Source organism: Pieris rapae, chromosome 16 (assembly GCF_905147795.1).
Source record: "Pieris rapae chromosome 16, ilPieRapa1.1, whole genome shotgun sequence".
Taxonomy (NCBI): domain Eukaryota; kingdom Metazoa; phylum Arthropoda; class Insecta; order Lepidoptera; family Pieridae; genus Pieris; species Pieris rapae.
In genome coordinates this window covers 7,343,242-7,354,921 of record NC_059524.1, presented here as the reverse complement: position 1 = coordinate 7,354,921, position 11,680 = coordinate 7,343,242, and the positions used below count along the sequence as shown (strand labels likewise).

The following is an 11,680-nucleotide window of genomic DNA, read 5'->3' as shown; positions in this document are numbered from 1 at the left end:
TTACAATATTAATAATATTGATGCTGTTCATAAATTCATTTCTTATCATTAGCGTGTTGCACTTTTTATTAAATCATTTTTGTCTACAACAATACTTCTTGTTCTAGACCTTAAAAGTAGTTAGTTCTAGTGATTAAAAGACCAGAAGGTAGGAAGATAGCTTAGAAGAAAATATTTTTTTTAGTTCCCTCACTCTATCGCAATCCCACAAGAGTCCGTGCAAACTTTTACTGTATTTATACGTACTGAACCCTTTTTGTTTAGTTTTGGGACTTAGTCGCAAGTGGCGATATCTCACTTATAAAGAGTTGACTCGTTGTTAAAATTAAAAATATCAGGTTTTCGGTACAATTCTACGGTACAATATTACGGTCAATTTTTACTAGCAAAATCACAGCGTTGGCTCGCAAGATCTAGATTCTAGTGTGATCTCGTAAGATGTGACATTGATGATGGGATGAAGATGCGAATAAGGTCGAATGTAGTCTTTATACAATTGAAAAGTTCTTTTATAAATAAAAATACAAAATAATGACTAGGTACTTTTATATATCAAATAATTTATTTTCATTATATTAAATAATTTAATTTTTTATACGGATTTCATCTCCTTACGCAAGGTTTAATAGTGCTTCTATTAAACCTTGCGTAAGGAAATATTCGTGAAAATGCAATATAAGTTAAGCAAATAGGTAGAAGCCTAGATGTTTCTTTATCCCTAATATCAAAAACGACTTATGAATCGTAATCGCTTTAGCTAAAAACATAGTGGAAATTGTTTTTTAGAACTGAGGTGATATAGAAATGCATCCATGATAAGTAGAGTGAGGCTTACAGTTAATTAAACGTATTATAATGGTATTTTTTATACTACATTAGATTTCAGTTTAGGATAATTTGCAAATAAATAAGCAAAAATAGGAAAAAACTTTGAAATGAAAATAAAGTCCAGTCGATTATTTATTAAATATTGTATTTTACATAGTTGGCGATGACAAATATGAAATTACAAAATATCCAGTGCTGATGTCTATATTTCAATATCGAAGTATGTATATCGGTAGTCGAAAATAATAGTAGTAATAAATATTCCCAAATAGTAATATTTATATATTATCAATAGTCATACTGAAAATTAAAGCTTATCCGCCATTGTAACAAAAAAAAATGATCTCTTTACAATTTTTGGCCTTTTTAATTTTGTTACCCAGGTTTTCGTTCATATTCCGACTTTTGTATATTCTATAATTTGTAATTTATAATCTGTACTTTAGAAGACATCAATTGTCACTTTGGCATTGCTCCCTGTAGGCTGTAACTCACTAACCAGTGTAAAGTCTCAACTTTCAAGTATTCACTATTAATTGTTTTCTTTTCATGTTTATGTAAAAGGCTTTCAAGATTTATCACTTTTAATTAACATATTCACAATAGAAATAGTAAATATGCCAGCTATAGATGCAAATATCAATGAAAGTGACGAGGACTATATAATATCAAGAGCCAAAGAAGCTCAAAAGCATAATATATATTCGGCTAAAGCATGGATGTTAACGGCCAAAACTTTGTTTCCTACCAATTTTAAGATTCAGTTTGAAGCGTATTTAATGGAGAAACAATCTGGTAATGTACAGGAAGCTGCTGAATGTTTCAGTTCATTAATGGGATCGCGACAAAATCTTACAGACCTCCTGCCCGAAATATCTTTAATAGCAAATGCATTAAAGTCTAATGAACCATGTTTTTTGTGTCAAATGTTTGATAAAATATCCCCAGATATTCAATTAACCATCCTGAAAACCAGTGTAGAAAATAGTGATGATACAATGGAGCACTGTCGTTTATTAGTGCTTCTATTAAAAAAGTTCCCTCAACTTGGAGTTGACAGCCTTGTGAAAACCTTAATTAATGCTGAAAAATTCTTCTCTGATAATAAATATGCCAGATTACTTGTTGTTGAAACTTTACCACTCTTAAGTTCATTAGAATCACCAAGGCTCTTGCAGCGGCTAGTGGTAAAGGCTATGGATTTCTACAACACATATATTTATGAAGACAATGAGCATGATATCACAGATCCTTGGCAGAGGCTTTTTAGTGTTTTAGATTTATTAGGAAAACAGTTAGCCTGGGACCCATACTTGGTAAACTACAACAATACTTTGAATAGGGAAACTTACTTACAAAAACTTCTAACATTGAGAAGTACAGAAGATTGCAGGCAATTATTATACTGTGGATTATCTTTTTTTCTTAGGTCATTACATGAGTATAAATCTTTAAAAGGAAACCATATTCTTGTTGAATCCTTAGTTGATCCTGACTTGCCACCTTCAAAACGAAGAAAGGGTGATATTGAAGTGACTGGTGTATCAGCCTATCAGTTTCAGACAGCTGCAAATTGTTGGGAGCTATTACATAGTAATGATATTATTTCAAGGGAATTTATGAAACTTACATCCCAACTGCAAACTAAACCATGGTTGGAAGGATTTACAGATGAATTAGCTCTGTACAGAGGCCAATATGAAGAAGCTTTGCCCACATCTAATATAACAAGTCTAACATCAAATATTATCAGAGTCTCAATACATTACTTTCAAAAGAATTACATCAGTTGTGTTGAAAGTATTCTAGCTGCTTTACCTCAATTGCCTGCAATAGATGGTGTTTTAGAAGCTGATTTGATTGTTGGTGGTAAACATAGACATTTGCATTTTTTACCACTTACTAAAGTTGCTATAGTACATTACTTCTGTTCAATATTAATCAGAATATTGCTAAATACAGGCAACACTGCAGACCTTACTTATGGTCACATGTTAGTCCTCATGCAATTAGGGTGGCCTCAAGAAGAATCAATATTTCTACGTATCTTAGATGTGTTCAAGCATACAGGTGTCTTTCACTACCATCTCTTCTCAGCTTATATTGTCCATATAGATATATTAGAAGAACTTAGTTATATTTGGAATGAACAAGGAAAATCTATTGTTTTGGATATTCTTCCAAATTCTCAACAACATCTAGGACAAAGAAGAATAGGAACAAGAGGAGCCGATAAGGGGGTTAAAGACGATTTCAAACAAGCTATGAAAGCACAAGTAGCTCGAGCAAATGAATCTGTATTAAATTTAATGATACAGTTTATAACATCAGAACGGTCATATTTATTGCAAGTTTTATAAAGTAAAATAAAAAAAATGTTTATCCAATTAATGGTTCTATTTATTAAAATGGTTATGCAATATATTAGGAACTTCCTTCATATGACCCTACAGCTAACAAAAGGTTGCGACGTGTGAAGTGCAAATTCTTTAATGGGGAGTTCTTAGTTGCAAAAGATCTTAGCAAAATCTTGTCTTCTTTTGCTGGTGAACTGCTAGCAATGTTTTCATCATTAGTACTTTCATCCGTGATCAGTGCAAAGTCCCATAACTTTATTGTACAATCTAAGGATCCTGAAAATTAATGTAAGTTAATAAATTAGCCATATTCTTATTGCCCAACACTAAATAGGTAATTTTGACAAATTTAATAAGACATACCTGAGGCAAGTAGTGCTCCATCCCGGCTGAAAGCTAGAGCAGTGACAGGTGCTGTATGATGCAGAGGGAGATGGGCCGCTGGAGCCCCCGACGACAGATCCCAAATGACCACTTCGCCACCACCACCACCCGATGCAAGCCAACGACCGCACACAGAGAAGGACAGCGTTAGTATGGGACGCTGTTAAACATATTTTGATGAAATAATGTAGCAAACAACAGTAGAAAGTTTGTGATGAGGTCAATGACGTTAATTTTTTTACTATATATTGTGTTCAGATCGTAAGGTATAGGTCTATCTATATAAATAAATTTCGTACTAATAAAACAAAGTACGCGGGGCAGCTAGATTTTAATAAAATGATGGTGTCTTTCACGTGGCCATAGTTGTTTCAAGATTTTAAAGTTTCAAACCCCATGATATTTCAGTTAACTTAAGGTTTTTAATGAATTAATCATTTTATATTAATGTTCTTTATTTAGATTCTTCTCTAAAAAACGAAGTACTTATAACGTTAAAGGTAAAAAATATAATTTTAATCATTAAAATATATCAACTATAGTGAGACTCGAAGGCTCGCAGAAAAACAATTTCCGGTTGTGTAGCACATAAGGGTAGATAAGTAAAATGGATGATGAGGTAACCTTGTGTCCTGTCATGAGCCGAAGTTGTGACCCTGTGAAACAGTCCCAAAGACGCACAGTTCGGTCACTGGATCCCGTCGCCACGTAGTTTGAGTTTGGGTGGAACTGCACGCACTGAAGTATACAACTTAGATAAATGGGACATAAAAAGGCGAATTACAACACATTTGACTAAAAATAAAAAACATAAGGAACAATATTATGGTAGGATTAATCTATTAATCCTTGACAATGCTGTAAAGCAGGCGAATATAGATTTTATAAAGTAAATTTGTAATATATATCAGAGTTTTAAGGCAGTAAAAGTATGTCCTCAACCTTAACACCTTTGTAGTGCATTATTTTATAAATTTTACCAAAATAAATATTAATAAAATAATTATTACCAAATTAATTATTAATAAAATAATTATTACCAAATTAATTATTATTTCAATAATTATTATACAGCCGAGATTCGAACCTTCGTACAGAAACTGTATCTAAATTTCTTTAATGATAAAACACTTACATCGACGTCCGAAAGATGTCCAGCAAAGAACCTCAAAGGCTGATGATGGTCAGTGGCCCAAAGACGCGCCGTACGATCGTGTGAGGCGGACGCAAAGTAATGTCCGTGGGGTGACCATCGGACGTCCCATACCGGCCAAACGTGGCCACGGTACACGACCACACACGTCCAGCATTGCAGCGACCATAGACGAACTGACACAATACAATTAAAATATAGCCATATTTAATTCCATAAAAAATAAAACTTTTGAAGCAATATGAAAATAAAGGGTCATACAATAATGATCGATCATAAACATCGCCTATATCCATACTAAGGGAAAAAATCTAAATTTAATCTTAAATTGTATCTTTTCACTAAAACCTTATCTAGTCGCTTTCTGTCAAATTGTTTTAACACTCTGATGAAAAGAGACAGACGAGTAAAAAATTCCAATTAGACTTTTGGTATTTAAAATAAATATATAACATATCAGAATAGCAAGGCAAGGAAATAAAATAAACTTTGACATATTTTGGTAGTTATTTCAAAGTATTTGAAAAACTGTTCAAAAGGCAGCATATATATACTTTGTTTGAAAAATCATACAAAATAATTTAGTTACTTGTAGAATCCTCAGAGCAAGACAGCAGTAATGTTTTGAAAGGATCAAACGCGACTTTATACACTGGTCCGCTATGACCAAACAGAGTGCGACAAGTATCTCTGTCTTTTTCTTCCATCATCCTTACCAAGACATCACCTGAAAGGCAGATATATTGATATTGAAAAATGTCATATTTATATGTATGGATTATTTCCAAAGAATGGTAAAATGGTCAGAGATATGGAAACATGAAAAACAGTGTAAAGAGCAGTTAGGTTTATAATTATATAACAAATAAGTGCTAATCAGCTACAAAATTAAATAATCAATTAGTAAAGTAATTTAAAGATGACAAATAATTTAAATGTAAAAAAAATGTGTGCGTGTACAAGTGTACACATGTAAGAAGTGAAAATTCTTTGTACGCTTTTGTTTCGAAAAATGATCTACAACATATATGCAACTTACAGAAATTTGTTAAATAAAGTTACATTAGAAAATTTCTAAATTAATTAATTATTTTTTATAGAATTAGAATTAAATTAAATTAATTATAATAGAATTATTATGTCATTCTTATCGTTATTATAGATTTTTATTATTACTAGCTTCGAATCTCTTCGAATCAACCGGATGATACTTTTAAAGTAGACAAAATTTCATAGATCTACCTGCTTCCTTGTCTATATCTTGCAATTTGTCCACGGATTTCATGCCTCGAAGCCTGACTGATGTCAGAGTCCAAACCTGTAACAATTGAAAATAAATATTTAACTATTTTTATTTATATAAAGTTAAAGCCATTATATATAACTTAGCCAAATCACATGTGTCATTATGATATGAGAAAAGCCTTTTGAAATATTGCCATATTTCATATTTTAAGTGCTAAAATACAATCATTTGTGAAGTATTTACGTAAACTGAAGACAATATCATGTTGCAGAAAAGCTGATCCCATGTTCTGAATGTAATTTAGGCACATTTATAAGTAACAACTTATATAACTTCTGTTTAACAACTTAAGTTATCTGTTTGTTTTTAATTTTTATAAATATACTAGCAAACTTGGCCAAGCATTGCTGTGGCCTTTATTATATTACATAGTAGTAAACTATTCAAGGGAAACGGTAAAGGTAGACAGCTTGAAACGCCTTAACACAGCGCCATCTGTTAGAACTGTTTAAAATAATAAACAAATAATTTGTAATAAAATAAAATTGCGACTATAATTAAAGATCTAAGCTATCTCTTAAGTTGGACCAGACTGCTCACAGTGTGCCAATTTAATTTAAAATTGGTTAAGTAGTTTAGGAGTCCATCGTGGACAAACATCGTGACAGGAGATTTATATATATTAAGATATATGTTGCATATATGTACATATATTAAAAAATTAAACACAAATAAACATCTACACTAATAGTTTTGCAAAGTGATTAAAAATAGTGAAAGGTCATATTACCTTAATATTCGAAGTGTTAAAACCAACAGCCAGCAAAGAAGAGTCGTCACATATGTCTGCACATAAAGCAGTATGTCCGCTGTTCAGTAATGTATAGAAGCAAATGGAAGGCAGAGTTTCTGGTCCCAACTGGACTCGCTTTGAAGCCTCTCTTAGCGCTTTGCCTTTTTCTATTTTATCTGTTTCTTTCCTGTAATATTTTTTAATATATTCTTATCTTCAATTAAACCTAAAATTTTATCTATTTTAATAATCTAATAAATTTACATCTATTCCATCCTGACATTGTAAAGTAAATTATGAAAGGTTTTAATTTATGAGAAAATACACCATGACTGGACCAATAGCATGCCTAATTGAGTTAGAAAGGTGGTCCAATCAATTGATTTTGTCCACTAGAATTTACAAAACAGAACAGAAACAGAAGATTTGTTTGCTAGCACAATATACTGCAGTAATCATGGACTTCACGCAGCCAGCAAAGAACATATTCTTTTGTTTCATTCATAGATCATTTGTATTCATATGTATTGTATGTACAGTAAACTTAGTAATTGTCCCACAGAATTTTGTATTTTAATTTATTTCATTCTTGTTTTGTTTCATTTTTTTCTATATTATCTTACTCACAATTCAGGTAGTGGTATTCTGTCTGTGGGTGGTGCATTTGGATCAACTTTTGGTTTTTTCATAAATACATTATCCTTTTTTGCCTTTTTCTTTTTAGGTTTGTCAGGTGTTTCCTCCACTTCCTCTTCATCCTCAGGTGGGGTAGCAAGAACTTCAATGTATGGCTCCTTTAGAAGCCCATAGTAAACCTTTGCACGATTTTCTACAAGGAATATAACACAAATACAACATTTTCTCAGATACTTTCATAGTACTTAATGGTTTACAGTGAATTTCACATTTTTACCTTTGAAGTAACTGGAATTAAATCAAATTTAGTACAATATTCAAATGGCTTTAGCTATTGTTTTTATAATTTGTAACTAATTTCCTAAACTATATTAGGAATCAAAATTACCATTTCTGGAGGCCTCCCCAAGAATTCCTCCAGCAGTTGCTTTCACTTGAGCTTGTGTCCTACCGGGACCATCATGTATGTCAATCAGAATGTGATTGTTAATTATATTAATAATCACTGGAGAACTCTTCTGCTCATGAAGAAATCTCTTTAATTGTGAAGAAGCATCTCTGGATAGCTGAACATCAAATTTGTTTGTGCTAAAATTAAACATTAAGAATTGTAAAAATATTCCTTGTCAACAGCTTAGCCTTTAAATGATTGTATAACATCCAATAAAGCACAAGGACGCAACTAGGCAACTAGCCTGCTATAAAATAGATATGTGTGATTTTATCTCTCAATTGTACAAAGGACCAGAAGCATCAAGTTGTAAGAAAGTAATATAAATAGCATTATAAGGACAACCTTATAAAGCTAACATTACTAATATCACTTTAAATACAAATTTATACCTGTAAATCTCTGCTAATTCATTTCCTTTAATTTGCTCTTTAGCTTTTACAATAGATAGTTGTTGTAGATCATCCTGGTAATAATCTTCTTGTTCTGGACCAAATCTTTCCAAAAATTTTGCCGCATGTTCATGATGATCATACAATATCAATGATAAGTACATATGAACAAATACGGGATACAAGAGAGTTGACAATTCATACTGGAAAAAGAAATTAAGGATATATCAATCAACACAATTTTGCAATTATTTCAACTGTCTTGCATATCATTACTTTATGAAATTATAACAACTTCAATCTTTAACATTTTTACAGTAAAGTTTAAATATGGGGCCAATGGTACATGTTATATGTGATTTTCAACAGACCTTGCAAATATCAAGAGAGTTTTCAATAAATTTTTTAAGACAGTCATATGCATGTTCATATGTAAAAGGATCGCTCTCAGTGTGGTGTACTGAGAGTATGTTTGCTATCTCAACTTCAGGTAAATCTAAGTTTTGGAACTCGGTATCTCCCAAGTTAGCTTCTTTTCGCAAAATTTCTTCAGTGCCCTGAAATGTTATAAAATTTGTTTACTTACGGTTAAGATATAATTAATTTGATTATTATTGAGCTTAGAAACGGCATACCTTTAAATTATATTTCTTTAATAGCTGTAATACTGCCAAAAGAGGGGTCGATTTCTCCCCCATGATTATTTTTTTCACTTAACTGCTTTATATTATCAATAACGGACACTATTATTTAATTATTGATTTGGACTGTGCAAGTTAACATTTCTAGGATAAACTTATGTATGTTCAATAACAACGTACTATTATTATGTTTAGTTTCTAATTTTTTTTTAAATTTAAGTTTGTCTTTGATATTTGACAATTAACATTTGACACAGCAAAAATATTAAAATGGAGAAAGTTAACCAATTACCAGTAATGCCAACTTCTATAAAATATTTCCCTAGAAAGAACTCCAAAAGTGCTTCAAAATATATCCCTAAACTATCAACTAAAACCCCTTAATTTTTTTATTGTTCTGGTCTAAAAGGTAATTGATATGTATATGAATTTAAAATATATTTATACAAAAGTATATAATATTTGTTATTCGATATTAGAGTATGAAACATGCGTTTTTAAGATAAAATATTTAATAAAAGTATGTCCCAAAAACCTTAATAACATTTTGTTTTCCCCTAAATTTGATGGGGAACCCCAAATTGGCATCACTGATCTATAGACAGTGAAGAATTATATATATTATTTTTTTTTTAAATAATTTTATGGCCTGTTAAGAATTTTATATACCTGTATACCATAATCTAATGTCAAAATTATGCGACAATTAATACAATTTAAAAAAAATTGCAAATTACATTCTTATCAATGAATAAACTTTATCTTGTAAGTAGAAGGGCCTGGCCAAAAATACGTTGCGACAAACGTAACCTACTGATGACGTGATTACAACATCTACGACAAAGACTATATAAACCTTAAAACCTTATGTGTATCTGAGACCAGAGCGCGCCAAAAATTTTAGATGTGATGTATTGAGTTCAGAATTACCATTCATACTTTACATATACTAATATTTTTGATGTTTGATGTTTTGTTAAAAAAGTTTCTTGACAAGACAAAGGAATATAGTCTAGAGATTATAATATAATATTATTGTTACTATATATATATATATATATATATATATATATATATATATATATATAGTAACAATAATATTTTGTCTCGCTAACTGAATCAAGAGAAACAAAGGTTATTCATATCTATAAAAATACAAATGCTAAATCTCATCAATTTACAAGACTAGCGTTACCAAATAAATACACAAAATTTTGGTCTATTGTCTTACACTTATTAAAAAAGTACCTAAATATCTAAACAAATCCCACAACATAGTGCATCAAGGAACAGTAAATAAAATGGTGGTTGTCTGGAAGAAATCGCTCGAAAGCGATAAAGCCGCCAGTTGCTTTTCATTAAATTATATTTAATATTTTTTTTCGTTTTATGAAATGCAACAAAGTGTTAATAAATAAATAAAATCAGATTTTACTTTGGTTATAATAATTTATTTTTCGAAAAAGCTTTACAAACACAAACTTAATAACAAAATATTAATGCTAAGAATTTATCATATAAATCAAGATGTTAACAATAGTTTCATTTAAACGTTAACAAAGGCTTACTTTTCTACTATAATCGAGATATGTGCGTTACTCTCACTTTTAAATAATACAGGAAGTATATTTTCTATTATGATTCCAAAAAGATGACAATATTAGATGACTAGTGATGGCTTACAATTGCATGACTTGAATTAGTTGTTAATCTTGAACATTATTATTCTCACAAACTACGTTTACCTTTTATAACATGCAGTAGTCAAAAACCATATAAAGCTGTATTATAAAACTGGGAAAAACTACGCATCATTACCATTCGTTATATGGAAATAACTATTATATCTTAATTATGGTAAACACAGCATAGTTACTACCACGTTTTATAATAGGCCGAGTGAAGCTACTTTTCTAATTAATGTTCTGTATCTACCCTATCGCATGTTTTAAAATTGTCTAATGATCTTTGAATCTTAACATAATTATGATGTTCGATATATTATATATATAGCTTCAGCACCTTGGGAAATCTTCTTAGACCTAGTATGCGAACATATTTTTTTTTTCATTCTACAAACACTTATAATATCTACCAAATAATTTAAATGTTTCCAGATGTAAATAAATGTCAATTTAAATTTTCTATTATTAAAACAATACCTACATAAAAGTTTAATTCTCTCATCTCATTTTTAAATAATATAATATTATTTATTGCTTCAACATATATACTCAGAAAATTGTTTTATCTATATATAGACTTATTATGTAAGAGTTATCATAAAATTCATAACAATTTAGTTAATACTTACTATTTTAATATTGTTCGTAGGTAAATGTAGTCAATAATCACAAACTATCGAATTATTGGTCATTGATAACGCCTTTATGTAAAGGTGTAGGTAATCTAACTTAATTCATATAGTTTTTTTACTGTTTAAACCGAAATACAAATAACTGTCAAATTTATTTTTGTTACATTTATTTTTGTTGCATCATAAATAAACATTTAGTAGTTTATGGTTATAAATAAAAACTGTGATTATTGTTGACAAGTGTTTGTTAATAAAGCCTCCTTTGAGAAAGCCTAATTATAAAATATATATAATAGGTTCGAATACTTTATAAAATATTTAAAATCTACGCAAATCTACGATTAAACTCTATAATTTAATTTGACTTAGACATTATGCATTTTCAAAAACGGGATAAAGCTATGGATTTCATACATTATAATATTAAAGCTTGGGATTTTTTTAATCTAACATCTACACTTAATACAACAGTATTACGAAAA

At 30.1% G+C, this 11,680-nt stretch overlaps 2 protein-coding genes across 2 annotated transcripts; one reads left to right on the top strand and one right to left on the bottom strand.

Annotated features, from left to right (window-relative positions):
- Positions 1–1,299: 1,299 nt before the first annotated feature.
- Positions 1,300–3,215, top strand: LOC110997281 (integrator complex subunit 10). Its single transcript, XM_022265348.2, has one exon. The coding sequence runs from the start codon at positions 1,446–1,448 to the stop codon at positions 3,186–3,188; it is 1,743 nt and encodes a 580-aa protein (XP_022121040.2). The 5' UTR covers positions 1,300–1,445; the 3' UTR covers positions 3,189–3,215.
- Positions 3,205–9,285, bottom strand: LOC110997280 (transcription initiation factor TFIID subunit 5). The gene is made up of 12 exons (XM_022265347.2): positions 8,876–9,285; positions 8,612–8,797; positions 8,241–8,443; positions 7,786–7,985; positions 7,389–7,590; positions 6,759–6,948; positions 5,965–6,040; positions 5,312–5,449; positions 4,705–4,898; positions 4,194–4,307; positions 3,549–3,729; positions 3,205–3,461 (listed from the first exon to the last, which is right to left on the bottom strand). The coding sequence occupies exons 1-12, from the start codon at positions 8,936–8,938 to the stop codon at positions 3,253–3,255; spliced, it is 1,956 nt and encodes a 651-aa protein (XP_022121039.1). The 5' UTR covers positions 8,939–9,285; the 3' UTR covers positions 3,205–3,252.
- Between the last annotated feature and the right edge of the window lie 2,395 nt (positions 9,286–11,680).

Bases quoted from the DNA above. Each gene is read 5' to 3' on its own strand.
- LOC110997280 (XM_022265347.2), bottom strand. From the start codon at position 8,938: ATGGGGGAGAAATCGACCCCTCTTTTGGCAGTATTACAGCTATTAAAG. The intron at 7,591-7,785 runs GTAATTTTGATT...TATTCCTTGTAG, and splicing joins TGGGGAGGCCTCCAGAAATG to AAAATCGTGCAAAGGTTTAC. The intron at 3,730-4,193 runs GTTACCTCATCA...TATGTTTAACAG, and splicing joins GGCTCATGACAGGACACAAG to CGTCCCATACTAACGCTGTC.
- LOC110997281 (XM_022265348.2), top strand. From the start codon at position 1,446: ATGCCAGCTATAGATGCAAATATCAATGAAAGTGACGAGGACTATATA.